The sequence below is a fragment of the Cucurbita moschata genome, unplaced genomic scaffold, assembly GCF_002738365.1.
Source record: "Cucurbita moschata cultivar Rifu unplaced genomic scaffold, Cmos_1.0 Cmo_Scf00037, whole genome shotgun sequence".
In the NCBI taxonomy this organism is placed as follows: domain Eukaryota; kingdom Viridiplantae; phylum Streptophyta; class Magnoliopsida; order Cucurbitales; family Cucurbitaceae; genus Cucurbita; species Cucurbita moschata.
In genome coordinates this window covers 1179515-1194426 of record NW_019268553.1, presented here as the reverse complement: position 1 = coordinate 1194426, position 14912 = coordinate 1179515, and the positions used below count along the sequence as shown (strand labels likewise).

General features: G+C 38.2%; 2 protein-coding genes and 1 pseudogene across 3 annotated transcripts; all 3 read right to left on the bottom strand.

The window, feature by feature from the left end:
• Positions 1 to 159: 159 nt before the first annotated feature.
• LOC111432197 lies at positions 160 to 3904 on the bottom strand (annotated as a pseudogene).
• Positions 3905 to 4557: 653 nt separating this feature from the next.
• On the bottom strand, positions 4558 to 10788 carry LOC111432196 (protoheme IX farnesyltransferase, mitochondrial-like). The gene is made up of 7 exons (XM_023069048.1): positions 10348 to 10788; positions 9008 to 9137; positions 8348 to 8485; positions 8088 to 8221; positions 7685 to 7810; positions 6875 to 6978; positions 4558 to 5158 (listed from the first exon to the last, which is right to left on the bottom strand). The coding sequence occupies exons 1-7, from the start codon at positions 10704 to 10706 to the stop codon at positions 4791 to 4793; spliced, it is 1359 nt and encodes a 452-aa protein (XP_022924816.1). The 5' UTR covers positions 10707 to 10788; the 3' UTR covers positions 4558 to 4790.
• A 492-nt stretch (positions 10789 to 11280) lies between these two features.
• On the bottom strand, positions 11281 to 14906 carry LOC111432194 (protein NRT1/ PTR FAMILY 7.3-like). 2 transcript variants are annotated; one of them, XM_023069046.1, is made up of 5 exons: positions 14788 to 14906; positions 14302 to 14440; positions 13958 to 14175; positions 12586 to 13151; positions 11281 to 12488 (listed from the first exon to the last, which is right to left on the bottom strand). In XM_023069046.1, the coding sequence occupies exons 1-5, from the start codon at positions 14818 to 14820 to the stop codon at positions 11633 to 11635; spliced, it is 1812 nt and encodes a 603-aa protein (XP_022924814.1). In that variant the 5' UTR covers positions 14821 to 14906; the 3' UTR covers positions 11281 to 11632. The 2 variants fall into 2 exon arrangements, with proteins under 2 accessions (XP_022924814.1, XP_022924815.1); XM_023069047.1 differs by having other exon boundaries at positions 14302 to 14428.
• Positions 14907 to 14912: the final 6 nt, after the last annotated feature.

The window sequence follows — 14912 nt, the reverse complement described above, 5'->3', positions numbered from 1 at the left end:
ACTGGTTAGAGGCTTATAGTTTGTTATCTCTTCGAAAAATAAGGTTATCATATCATAATCTTCATTCATCGAACTTGCTTTCAAAGTATAGTTTTACGATTAAAGAATTACATCATTAACAAGAAGTGAGAGCTTCGAGTCATCCGTTCCCAAATGTGGTTGAACTCGAAGAAAAAGAAAGGAAGAAGCCACCGAGTCATCGCAAACAATGACTACTTCTTCACCATTCCTATCCTATGTGCATATATATTTTTAAAAAAGAAATTAAATGAAACTCATGGTTTTGATTTGCATATCAAGTTTTTTACTAAGCTCTATCAATGTACAACTTTTTTCTCCCTTATTTCTAAGCTCTCTATCAATTGTGGGGTGAATCACCACAAACCCATAGCATCAAAAACACCTCTTTACCTCTTTATTTCCTTTTTTATTTAAGAAAGAAAAGAGGAACAAGGATTGACACCCCTTGAAGACCTAAAGTACTTACTTCAAATTCAGAGATTGAAGAACTAAGAGAGCTTTGGAGGTTCCTCAAGCAAATCATCTTCACCATAGTAGACGTTCTCAGCCATCTGCCAGACTTGTAGTATGTTATCTTCAGCTACACTAGCAACGACCCACTCCTCACAGGGATTCCAAGAGAAGTCTGATATTGTATTGGTATGACCACCGTGAATGAACAGCAATTCGGGTGGCCCATCTTCTACGTCCTCCGGTGTCTGCTCCTCCTCGATCCTGCAGATGAAAACCCACAAGCAAGCTCCCGTTATGTAAACGTACGTCAGAACCATATGAAGAGTAGCTCTGATTTGGTTCGGTATCAAGTAAACTTTCGGAAAATATATCAAGAATTAGTTAATCACTAGCTTATCCCATAATCAATATTCTTAAGCATCATTACTGAAACAACATAACTGTGACTACAACTACATTACATTGATAAAATTACCTGCTAAGGTCCCAAACCATGAGTCTCCTTCCACGACAACAAGAAGCTAAGATCGTTTCGTTCTTTGGATGCCAGCCCACCTGAAAAACCTCCTCCCTGTTGCACAAAACATAAATATAGACATTCAAAGACAAGCGCACAACAGCTACAAACTAGGTTTTAAAATGTGTCTAGATGTCTAGCTCATGTGCTGTTTGTTTCCAGCACTTGGCAAGGAAAATCGAGATCATCGAATTTCATAACCCAAGGAGGATGCTTACTCGTGACAGTCAAAAGGTATGGAGGGATGAGCTGATCTTACGTAGATCAAACAACTTAACCATCTTATCAGTTGACCCTGTGGCTACTAACCACTCATTGAAGGGATTGAATGTCAAGCAATTTACCTGAGGCAACATTAGAAGGGAAATAATTCTATTAAACTCAAAAGACCAGCATCTCTTTCATTACTAATTACCACAGTGAATAATGGTCAGGCAACCCGAAAAGGAAAAGACAGTTTCGTACTACAATAAACAAGTGGATGAAGATTATTGCTAGAGAACGACCATTCAGAGCTCTCATAAGATTTATCTTCACATGTAACCACGAAAGGAGCTCTTTCTCATTTGCAAGGCAGAAACCAACATTCACAACCCACTAATTTTGCATGTATTTTTGTTTAACTTCCAGTAGCACCTACCTCACTTTGATGAGCAACTACAGACTGTACAGGCTTATTAGCTAAAGGACGACTTCGCAGATCCCATACATGTAGGTATCGATCATCACCGACTGAACCAAATAAGTATTCATGCCTCATATGCCAAGCAACGTCTCCCACAACACCTTCATGACCCTGTCACAAAGATCATATCAGATCATATATTATGTGAGATCCCACGTTGATTGGTGAGAAGAATGAAACATTTTTTATAAAGGTGTGGAAATATCTCACTAGCAGACGCGTTTTAAAAACCTTGAGGGGAAGTCCAAAAGGGAAAGCCCGAAGAGGACAATATGCGCTAGCAGTGGGCTTGTGCTATTACAAATGGTATCATAGTCAAACACCGGACGATGTGTCAACGAGGAGGCTAAGCCCCAAAGGGGGTGGACACAAGACGATATGTCAGAAAGGACGTTGGGCCCCGAAGGGGGTGGATTGAGAGGTCTCACATCAATTGGAGAAGGGAACGAATGTCAGAAAGAACGTTGGGCCCCGAAGGGGGGTGGATTGGGGGGTCTCACATCAATTGGAGAAGGGAACGAATGACAGCAAGGACGCTGAGCCCCGAACGGGGGTGGATTGGGATGCCCCAAAGGGGGTGGACACAAGACGATATGTCAGAAAGGACGTTGGGCCCCGAAGGGGGGTGGATTGGGGGGTCTCACATCAATTGGAGAAGGGAACGAATGCCAGCAAGGACGCTGAGCCCCGAACAGGAGTGGATTGTGAGATCCCACATCAGTTAGGAAGGAGAACAAAACATTCTTTATAAGGGTGTAGAAACATTTTCCTAGCAGACGCGTTTTAAAAACCTTGAAGAGAAGTTCGAAAGGGAAAGTCCAAAGAGGACAATATCTGCTAGCGGTGGATTTGAGCAGTAATAGATATATCATTTTTCACAAGTTGTTAGCTAGGGATGTTTTTTTTACATTGGAGTTCAATAATCAGGACACAAGTACTAGTCATCAATCATTATAATTTACAGTCATCCAAATTATATATTTATACACTAATACATGTTCATAAGCAGTCCTTGGGCAAAATCCATACAAAACATTACGAAGCTGGCACCTCCTTGACTGAAAGAAAAGTCAAGAAGAGATACCTGATTGTGATTAAAAGCCATAGAAGCACAAAAACACAAACCATTTAGATGATTGTAAGGACTGTTTAAGAGGAGCTCACCTTAAAAATTTGCATAGCCTCGAGGGTTTTGTTATCCGGAGTAGCATTAATGTCCCATAAACAAATATGTGAATCCTCAGAGCCACTAAGTAAATGGCCCTGCTTGAACTTGTTCCATGATAAACCATAACCTTCGGACTTGTGACCCCTCAACCTCAAGTCAGGATTACATGTACCATCTAGAGGTGGTTTGGATGGGTGTTGACTGTAGTCAAAAACCAAGACTTCAGCGCTGACAGTCTTTGTGGCAATAATAAATGGATTTTGAGGCATATAACGGGCTCTATTGACTTCGCCGTCGTGATTTATATGCTGGATTATTTGTACCTGAACTGAGAAAAGATTCAATGGAATTTGCATCTTTACTACAAAAATTCATCAATCGATCTACTCTCAATCTATCAATTGAATCCCCCTATCTTAAACTCTTTGAAAGTATTACAGGAACTAAAAAATAACTACTCAAGAGGAAAATTCCGTCCGATTCCAGATCAGTTCTATCAAGCAATAAAATTCAGATTCAAGATTCAATTTCACGTTCTTCCATTTCTAAAGAAAAGGTTCAAATCCACAAACCTTGCCGTTCGCACACCCAAAGCCACCCGCACTGGCACGATCGTCACGGTAATGTCGCGCATCGTTTTCCGAATTCTCAAGCGGAAGCTGAACCTGAGCAAGCATGAGGTAATTCGGCTTATTATCGAAGCTATGAGTCCCCAAATTCATCTTCTGAACAGAGTAATCCTTTCCCGGAGGCTCATCCCGGTCCGGCAACCACTCGACGGTGAGTGAAGGCCACTCTAGGGCATGAGTGATGATCAAATCGTAAAGAAATGGAGTATTCTTCTTCCAAATCTTGTACTCCTCATTTACCAGTCTCTCGTTCGTTTTTCCACGTATCTCTTTATCGCCCTTCTCCATTGTCTTCTCATGAAGCAAAATTTGCAGAGTTTGAGGGTCGATTTCGTCGGTTAGAAGCAAAGTTGGGAGCTCAGTTCCCCGGTGAAGTTCCCGCCAATATGTCTTCAAGAAGAGGTAGTGCTGAAGTTATAACCCCCTTGAAATTTTCGTGTTGGCTTTTCCCTAGGACCGTGGCAGTTAATGTATTTTAATATTTTGAATTCATATCTTCAATTTTATTTAATAAACGGAATTATTAAATAAAAAATTAAGTCAAAATCTCTCTCGGGCTTGCTTCCATTGATTCCGCATCGGTTCAAGAGTGTAACCAAATATTTCTTCTTGCTTCCATTGATTCCGTATCGGTTCAAGAGTGTAACCAAATATTTCTTCGTAGACACATTTTAAAACTTGAAGAAAAATCCGAAAGGAAAAATTCAAAGAAACAATATCGGTTAGCGGTAGACTTAGACTGTTACGTTAACATTTAAAGATGGTGTATAGTTTTTTTTTTAATGTTCGAGCTATTGATAACTACTATTTAGTAGGTTTCTCAAAACGTATAAACAAATATAAGCAATTGGTCTTGAAAAGGATACTGATACGCATACATTATCGTATGAAAAAACCTAGTTGAACCAATTCCAGTGCTATAATTAAGTCCGTCTAACCTTCTTCGGTGAGTCCCCACCCCTTGCAACGGGCAACCCTTACATGAACTCTCATTTTGTTGATCGAAAAACTCGAACAGGAGTAAGACATTCCATAAAAAAATAATAATAATAATAATTATCCTAAACCATAGACACTACACACATTTATAAACAAAAGAAAATATCTTAAGAAGTGACCGTTAAAAAAATCAGAAGGGTGGTAATGCACAGTTCACTGCACATTCCAAAACTGTCACAGTTGGATACCTCTGGGTAATTCTATCACCATACAAAATGAGCAATAACTGATTATATAATTTGAGATCTTTCCTCGTTATTTCACTCAAAAGAGGAAGCTGCGGAAGGTGTTTACAAAAGAAAACAGGAACTGTGTTCATCAAGAGTCCGCATATACTGGAACAGGCAAGAAAGGGAAGGGTGCAACCGAAGCATACGCAACAGGTGGTCGACCTTGGGCGAAACCTCGGCAATGCTCCGTCTTGTTCTTTTGTGCAATATATCTGTCCTCCTGTATCAACCCATCCAACATCGTTTCAGAACTATCTTCTTCCATGGTCTGCTCATTGTCAGAAAGACGATGAAACAGAAGTCCTGACATAAAAACAGGAAGATACAAGAGGCTAGCATGAAACATCCTTCTTGCTTTCTGCATCGTGCAGTGTCGGTAGAACGAAAACGCAGTCGCACTGATTGCAAGTGTGAGGATGGATGATTCTAGACAAAACCATCCCGACGTGATGCCCCCTGAAAAGATTAAATACCATGTGAATTCGGTCGTGTTTGGTATCATTGGCATGGGAGGAAACCAGGTAGACAACACAATGGTCAAATTGTTTAAATCGTGACAACGATGCTCATCGCAGATTTTATGTCAGCATAATGTATAAAATTTTGAGAAGATCCTCAGATACAACAACTTTCTCAGTCAACTAACAAACAAGAGAATACTTCAGATGTAGAACGAGTTAAAGTACCACAATGTGTAAAGCATGTTTTTGGTTCGTAATTGAAATTTACCAGAGCTGTAGATGATAGAAAGACTTCTGATGCCAACTCTTAGATAATAGAAACTTGGAATTTGTAGGATACAAACTCTACTGAACTTACACACACACAATATAATAGTTTCAAAGAAAGAAAATGGTGCAATGGCCTAGATCTTACCAACAGTTTATGTTATTTCAACTTCCATAGTGCACAACAGATAGAATTAGCATAAGTTGAGACAAAAGCTACAATGGCGTGACACCAAAATTAATGGTCTTTCAGATTATGGTTTTAGAAGGATAGATGGCTTGACAACTATCCTCGAGTCAGACCTTTCCTAAACTCTATGCCATATATAACACAAACGGAAAGTTAGTAACTGCTAGAAAGACGATCAAACCAGGGACCTCGGACTAAATCTATTTGATAGAAAAATGGAAGAGTGGGATAAGTTCGCTAGTTTGAAGGATGTGTTCCTCAGAACAATTGGAATGCAATGACCTTATGATTAGCACGGTTGCACAGGGCTGTTCTCTTGTGAGTTTGTTGCTTTTCACTTACAGGTCCCAATTACTAAATTGGAGCCAGAGGGATATCTTATAAACTGGTAGAGGAAATGCTCCTAAAAACATGGCCTTCTTCCTTCAATTATTGGCCTCTAGAAGCTCAAATACCCGGGATAGAATCCAAAGAAAGAACGCTTCTTTAACCTTTTTGCCTCAAGTTAGTACGAACTATTACCAATATGCAACAGCTTGTATGTCAGTAAGTTTACACAAGAAGTATAACAATTTGTATCACCCATAGAGTTAGCAGCGGCATGATGCAGTTTCTTGGCAACTAGGCCTCATTAGATAACCATTTTACTTTATGTTTTTGGTTTTTAAAATTAATCTTATAAACACTTTTTTCTGTCTATAGGTTTCAAAGTTTATTACCTACTTTTAAGAACATTTTCAAAAACTAAGTCAAATTTTGAAAATTAAAAAAATTGTTTTTAAAAAACTTGACTTTTTTTATTTTAAATTTCGCTTTAAAATTCAAAGGAAGGTGAAAAACTTATAATTTTTCTTTAGGAAACAAACATAATTTTAAAAAAATAATAATATGAAATGAGATCTTAGTAGGTTGGTTAGAGCGAAAGATTACATATAGAGAGCATTAGGGGTTGGGAAAGGAAGGCATAGCTTTGGGGAATAATCTAGCATGGGACTTATCAAACTGTTACTATTATATTTAATTTCTAACCGGGATCCTATAGTAATTGATTTAAACTGTGCACTCCGCCCTCGGCCTGTGATGGGAGCCATCGTGACTTCAAAACTACTCAAACTGCTACTAAGTTGCTTGCATCATGACTTTTTTTTAAAAGGAAAAGGATTGTAAAACATATCCTACTATATGTCAAAAGTCAGCATGGAGATGAAATCTGCAGCAGATGACTACCGAACAGAGTGTGGGATAGTAACTTACAATCATAAGCGAAGAATCCCAGAGGAACGAGGTACAGACAGTTTCTTAAAGCCACAGCGGCAGTTCTTTGACCAGAAGCATCAGCAAGAGAGAACATTTTATACCTAAAATACCAGAGAGAAGGGTAAGAGAGAATTCCAAAGAGTTCCAATAACTAAACAACTCCTTGTCATACGTTCCAATAACTAAACAACTCCTTGTCATACGTTTTTTAGGTGTTTTAAACTTTGAATACGAAGACCCCATTTAGGCGTCTCAAAATTCATCTTTGTAAACTTCTACTATTAAATAGTCAGTAGACTATGCAATCTGCCAACCCACGACAGTTTAATCTAGACTGAAAAAGTACACTTTAAGTCTTCAATACTTGGCACTTTTCTAATATACTTCAATGAACAATTTTAACACACACACAAAAAAAAAAAAAAAAGAAGAAGAAGAAGGATTCTTGGATAGGATACGAAAGTTGTATTATAAAACGCCAAACAAGACCAGCCTAAAAACCAGGGTAGAAGAAACCCCTACTAAAAAACTAAAGAATTAGTGCCTTCTAATTACTTCTAATAAGGAGAAGACTGTAACTACAAAAAAATTGGTTGGTTCGAGATCCACCAAGACACAAAATGTCTCAACCCATTACAAAGAGAATCAAAAGGTAATAGCTCATCTTTGGAATTCTTTGGTTTCTTTCTTTCCAAATACTCCGTAGGAGACCTCTAGGCGAACAATTTTAACAAATATTCATTGTAACTAATATGATGGATAACAATTAACATACAAATTAGCATTGCAATCAAAATATATCCTTACCCTCCAGCAGCATAATCATCCCGACACAAATATGCAAGAGCCATAAAATGGGGTATTTGCCAAAAGTAAAGGGCAGCAGGAAGAATCATTGAATTTAGAGATATTTGTCCTGACGCAGCAGCCCACCTGAAAGGCCACATCAAAAAAACTTCATACTTCAATATTGCTCATATTCATTAGCACTGCCATATGCACTAAAATCTTAACAGTGCCACTGCAGCAATATCATACGACAAAACAAGCAGAACAACCAAGAAAAAGGTCAATACTCCACTAGACTAGTCGGAAGATTAAGTGGTCAAATTTAAAAGGTAAGGCCCAATATATAAAAACCTCTGTTTGCAAGGGGTAAGATCTATTTCACTTGAAAGATATATAAGCAGAACACTAGATTAGAACTTACCCAAGAAGTGGTGGTATAGCACCAACTATGGCACCAACCCACGTATTTACGGGGTGAATCTGTTTGAGTGGGGTATATACAAATGCATAGAGAATCAAATTTGAAGCTGCAAGACCAGCTGCCAAGATATTAGCCTGCAACAGCCTTGTCCATAAAGAACAAAATAAGCATATTGGCTCATTGTCCCTAGAAATTGACAACATATTTATAGTTCACAGTCGAATAACAACAAAAATATGATGAGCGATTTATCTTGTCACCTTGGTAGCTAACATAGCAGTGCCAGCTAAACCAACAGAAGTTGCCCAGGTGACTGCATGTGGCATTGTGATGCGCCCTGAGGGTAGTGGTCTTCGACATGTTCTCTTCATTTTAGCATCATTTTTTATTTCAAAAACCTAATTAAGTAAATTTCTAATTAGTGTAACACACAACTAAGAGAAAATTAGAATAACATAGAAATCTAATGCTTTATAGATAATCTAATTAACTTGCTCCCCATGACTTCCAAAGAGTTGTGAGCATTATTATCAAGGACGCTGTACTGCTGTCTCAGCCAAAGTCAATTTCAACACACACAAAACAAAACAAATAATTTTTTTTAAAAAAAAAGAAAACACCAATTAACAGCGGAGTTAAAATTCTGAAAGGCACAAATATTGCAGTATTACAAGTCCATAAATTGTCAGTACATAGCACACATCTTTTACAGCCTTGGTTAATATGCAGCAGATCTTAAACTCAAAGTGATCGCCTAGAAACCATGGATATGGATGGAATACACGGATAGGATGCATCCATTACATGTTGAAACATTATTTTCTCAAAAATAAAAGAAAGAAATTTAAATTAAAAAAAAAAAAAAAAACATGAATACAGCATAGGCACTTTAAGGAGTTGCAATTGACGATGAAAGAAACCTGATTTAAGGAGTTTGCAGATGCTGCAACCATCATGGTACCAGCACAAGTCCAACAAAGTCCCCCAAGGTCCACAGTACTTCCACTCCCTAAAACGAACCCAGTTCCAGAAGTTGCAACAACTAGCATACTGCAACAGGGGTGCAAATCGAGACAAAAGAAACAATAGTCATAAAAATGAAATTAGGAGGTAGAAATTCATTGCCCAAGTAAGAAGAAAGGTCTACAATTTTTCATGAAACGAGAGCTTCCATTTAAGAAAGAAAGAGAATCAGTCAAGGCTAATGTGTAACATAATTCCAGCATATATTTTCTTTTCTTTTCTTATGTATGACAAAAGCTTACACACACCTCAACTATCCTCACAAAATAACCATCTGACCTGATTACATTCAGTAATCGAGGAATCTAATAGGACATTAATTCCAGTATAGATTTTCTTTTCTTTCTTGATGTATGCGCACGCCCAAAAGCTTACACACACCTTGACTGTTCTCACAAAACAACCGTTTGACCATATTACATTTATTTGTCAAGGAAACTAATAGGATATTAAATCCAAGGTAGGTAGCCACCATGATTTTAACTCATTTCCTCTCATCACTATATCATTTATATTGATCCTTATTAGTTATTACCACTAGGTCAACCCATGTGGTTAGTTTGGTATAGATTATCAACATCAGTTCAATCCATGCTTTTGCTTGATGGAAACAAAGAATAGCATAAATTCCTAAAAGATAAGCTAAAATTGTAAAGAAAAATTCAAGACCAAAGGAAGATTGTTTAATTTTTATTTCCCCATATGTAAAGAACCTAGTATTTATTGATGCAACCAAAACTTGAAGAGTCAATCCAAAGGCACTAATTACATATCAAAACACCATAGGACTCTCCTAAAGAAATTAGACCTAACACATGATGCGCGTAAGAATAATTAAGGTTCCAAAATGGCTTCAATGAACACAATAATGCAATGAAATTATCAACTCAAGAAACGTGTGTTGACAATAATTTCATTCAAAACAGCATAGACGAAGGGAATAGTTACAAACTCCTCGAATAATTGTGGGACAATACAATATTACAAACGCAGCTCTAAGGAACCTGTCTTTTAAAGAGAATGCTCGAATCCTTTGAATGAATAGCAGCGTATTTATGAGAACTTGGAAAGTATTAAGATTTAATGCTGGCCTTTGCTTCTTATCTCAATTGTGCAAAATATTACAAAGCAGTAATACGAAATCGAATTTCGCTCTCAAGTTCGAGTAGACTCATAACGTGAAAGCGCGGTCAAACACTACCAACAAATAAAAATCAATTGAACAGGAACAAAGTACCTAAGACGAGCCTTGGAGAGCTCCCAGTAACAGCGACCATAGTGGCGAGCTAAATCCACGGCCTCCCTGGCTCTGGAAACCACCGATGCGGAAGCCAAAGACGAAGGATCAGCAACGCTCGAAAAGACCCGAACTCCATGGGAATTCGAAAAACCTTGTCTGGTGGGATCCGAGGAGGACGGCGACAATGATAACAAGGAGAATAACGACGATGAGTAAGGATAGAAAGCGCGCAGAGACGGCCGAGCGACGGTGATGTGACGATAGAAGGTGGAGATGGAGGTGGTGGTGGTCGAAGGAACAGGGAATGAAGATGATGACCGGAGTTTGGATGAGAAACTCCGGGAGTTCCTCCACATGGCGGCAGCGGCGATGGCTAGGGGACGAATTTGAGATCTAACGCGGTCAATAATCTGCTTCCATGGCGGGGACTCCAGAATTTTTATTCCTATAACTATTCTTTTTTTCTTTTTTTTTTTAAAAAATAAATATCTTATTTACGGTCGACGATGTAATTCCCTTGTGATATATTCAAATTTACTCGTATTTTGTTATTTATTTATATGGTTTAAAAAATATCATATAATCATTATTATATATATATATATACACAATCGGGTCCCGACCAAAAAAACATTCCTACTCCCTTTATCATTTCACGTCTCAACGAGAATTTTCGCATCGATTCGAATGGGTCCCGACGAGGTGAAATTAAATAAACATCTCTATTTACGGTATTAATTTATATATAATGCACGCACATTTTTTTTTTTTTTATATATTTAATTGAAATATATATATATCATTTTAATTTTTAAATTTTAGGGTTTAGCTTAAAAAATATAGTAAAATATTATTTCAAATAAAATATTTAATAAAAAATTTATTAGTTGCACAAAAAAAATATATTTTGATTATTTAGACCTAATAAAATAGAGAAAAATGACATTTTTTATTTCATTATAACACAACAATGAAACGTTGAATTAAATATTACATCGCTCAACTGGAGAAGTAATCGGAATCATCTCTCAAGTCTCATAGCGTCAACCGCCCGGTTATCCTCCGACCGGAGTGGGTTTCGTCTTCAAATCTACAGCCACGATTATGTCCGGTCCAATTTCAACGGTCATGATCGAACCACCTCAAAACTACTTATTTATTTATTTTTCTTCTAATCAAATAATTCGATTATGAACCATCGAAATTGGATCAAACGGCGTTGGAATTGACATTCTTCTACCTCCAACTTTATTCTGCCGCCATTTTCGGTCGGAGCGAAGCCCTAGACAGTGGCGGTGGCGGCGGCGGCGGCCTCACGGCTCTCGAATTTGATGTATTTGTACCATTTGGCGCAGATGATGTAGACGACGAGATCCGCCGCCGTGAGGATGGCTAAGAGGAAGAAAAATCGGTCTAAATGGCCTCTGTTTAGGTTTCCAGGGATCCATCCCGGCATGTTACCGTTCGTTGAGACCTTCATCACGATCGTCACCAGCAAGCTGCTAACGTAGTTGCCGAAAGAAATCGAGGTCATACAGAGAGCACTACCGAAGCTTTTGAGTCCGTCAGGTGCCTGACTGTTGAAGAATTCCAGTTGGCCGACGTACATGAAAACCTCAGATGCTCCGATCAGTACGTACTGAGGAATCTGCCAGAAAATGCTTAGGGAACTCGATTCCTCACAATGGAGGCAATCTTTGTCGGCGTATCTTAATCGAAAAACCTCGACGGTTCCGGCGGATACCATGGCACAGATTGCGATTACAAGTCCGATCCCCATTCTTTGAAGCTCCGTGAGGCTCGATTTGGTTAATCGAGTGTAGATTGGATCGATTACTCTACGGTAGATGAAGATGAACGCTGCGACGCTGAGAATGTCGAAGCTCGACATGCTAGCGGGAGGGATGTGGAATGTAGAAATGTTGGTTCTCATGACGGCGCCTTGCTCGACGAACAGAGAAGCCATTTGAGTGAAGACGACGGAGTAGAGGATCGTGCAAAGCCAAATCGGGAGGAGTCTGAGAACGCATTTGACTTCTTCGACTTGAGTAACCGTACAGAGACGCCATGGATTCCGAGTTCCATCGTCAAATTGATCCATCTCAGGTAATGTAATTGCTGCTGCTCTGTCCAAAAATCTGTAAAACAACGACACAATCACACATCCACACTATTACATTCATGTTTCTGGAAATCAAACATTCAATCCAAGTAGAAATTGATGATGAAACTTACCTGAATCCATTGGTGTGTAGAATTTTCCTAGCTCCATTGTTACTAACCAAATCCTTCTCATCCTCATCAAACAATCCCTCAGAATTAGGCATAATCTGAACCTTCCATTTCCTAGTAGCTGCAACCAGCACTTGAGAAACCCTAGAGAGGGGATTTCCTTTAGGAGTAAAATGTCTATACCTAGGGATTCCACAGAGGAACAAGATCAAAGCCATAGCAGCAGAGGCAGTAGAAGCCCAGAAACCAATCACCCACATTCCTTCATCTTCAAAGTAACCCAAAATAGTGTTGGAGAACAGTGAGCCAAGGTTGAGAGCCAAGTAGAAGTAGCTGAAGAAGGCAATTTTGGAGAGGCCTTCCTTAGGGTCTTCTTCATCAAACTGGTCTGCACCAAATGTGGCTATGTTGGGTTGGTATCCTCCATTGCCAAGGGCTACCAAGTATACTGAGAGATAGAACAGGGCAATGTGGTAGGAGGAGTGAGAATCGCATGGAGTATGCTCATCTCCACACCCTTTGGGTTTCAACAGAAATAGGCCGGATGTTATTGATAGTGAAGCTAGACCCTGCCCAACAAGAATAATAAAAAGGTAAACAAAACTTACGTCAACGCCTAGATTCTCGTTCCTTAAGATATAGCTTATCAGCTAAAGGGTTAACGTTCAAATTAAGATATAGCTCATTAGCCAAGAGGTTAACGTTAAGATCCTTGTACGTTAAGATATAGCTCATCAACCAAGAGGTATTAGTTCAGAAAAAAACGACCCAAATAATTTGAAGTTTAAAAAAGTCATATGTGGGGGCCAAATATTATAATTATTATTTATTGATTTACATTATTGGGTCACTTTCTAACATACATTTACCTTCAGCTTCCACTTTATTGAACATTTGTTTTGTGGTTTACATCAAAAAAACATATTTGTTTAGGTTTATGTCAAAGAAAAAGGCAACTTTTTCTTTTTCTTTTTTCCTTTTTTTACTTTTTCTCACTAAACGACGCCGTCTGTCGTTCATAAAGTAGCCACTACAAATTTTACAAATTAGAATTATATTTATTTTTATTCAGATTATCATTTTATTAAAATTATTAAATTCCAATTTCTAACATAAAAGCCCTACCATTTTGATTCGAATAGTTTTAGCAAATAGCTACAAAAACTCAATAATTTCATCCACACTGCACGCTAAATCTTTACGTTATGTCATATTGTTTCATTATTGACATATAAAAACACGACAATAAAGATGAATGATTGAAAATTCACAAACGTGACAGCAAGTTTTATATGACAAAAGTGATTGAACAATCGAAAACAGTGCACTCAACAAAAGTAATTAGTTCGAAAAGAATAAAACAAAAACGGCTTACCAAGACGAAAATAGCTTGAAATATGGCACACGTCTTGAACCTTCCTAAGTACGAATCACTAAGGAAGGCTCCAAGAAGAGAGAAAATGTAGACAGTTCCTGTCCACTTGCTAACGTTATTGGCCGCTGCTGCATTGTCTTGTCCTATAACCCTCGTTAGAAACAGCACCAAGTTCACTCCAACTCCAAAAAACGCCAACGTAGCCAAACCTTGGTTCACTGCCATTAATACATAAATTATTTAAACTTATTAGCTCAAGTTACTCATCTACGTAAATCTCACGAATACTTTCTAGGTCATTAAAAACACGTCAAAATGCATGGTATGTTCCAAGACGAACATACCAAGTAGCAAGATCCCAGCAACCCAAGTTCCAGTTTTGCCCCGAACAGCGGGACGACCATGTCGGTCAACAGCTCCATCAAGCGTAAGCACCTCTTTCTCAGCTGTCGTCATCGTCGTCTTCTTCCTCTGCATAGTACTCTAAAAAAACATTAAAAAATGGAAATCAGAATCAAGAATCTCAAAATTACAAATCTGAACAAAAAAAAAAAAAAAAAAAAAGTTCAAAAGAAGAATTTAGAAGAACATTAGTAAAGTTTTTAAGAACACGAGTGGTTTTCCACTTTATTTCTGATCCCTAAAACTCAACGTATAAAACTTTTACTCGTTATCTCGACAACCAAATGTAGTCAAATTGTCACGTTTACGATTCAAAGTAACCGATGTTCATCCGTGAGTACTCGAAAAAGCTAGCAAAAGCTCTAGATCTTATTCATACGTGCACGTAAACCGGCTCGAACACGTGAACAAAAATTTAGGTTACTAACCTGACGCAAACAAGAGATATCGAGACAAGCCATTGAAGAGCAAGCAAGTGGAGAAGAGCTTGGAGAGCAGCAACAATGGCGGATTTGGAGGGATTTTCTTTTTCTTTTTTTTTTTTTTTTTTTTT

Coding starts and splice junctions, on each gene's coding strand:
- LOC111432194 (XM_023069046.1), bottom strand. CDS start 14,820: ATGGCTTGTCTCGATATCTCTTGTTTGCGTCAG. Junction 14,441..14,787: donor ATATCTCTTGTTTGCGTCAG/GTTAGTAACCTA, acceptor ATGTTTTTTTAG/AGTACTATGCAGAGGAAGAA. Junction 12,489..12,585: donor CTACACACCAATGGATTCAG/GTAAGTTTCATC, acceptor GTTGTTTTACAG/ATTTTTGGACAGAGCAGCAG.
- LOC111432196 (XM_023069048.1), bottom strand. CDS start 10,706: ATGTGGAGGAACTCCCGGAGTTTCTCATCCAAACTCCGGTCATCATCT. Junction 9,138..10,347: donor CTCTCCAAGGCTCGTCTTAG/GTACTTTGTTCC, acceptor CCCCTGTTGCAG/TATGCTAGTTGTTGCAACTT. Junction 7,811..8,087: donor GCTATACCACCACTTCTTGG/GTAAGTTCTAAT, acceptor GTGGCCTTTCAG/GTGGGCTGCTGCGTCAGGAC.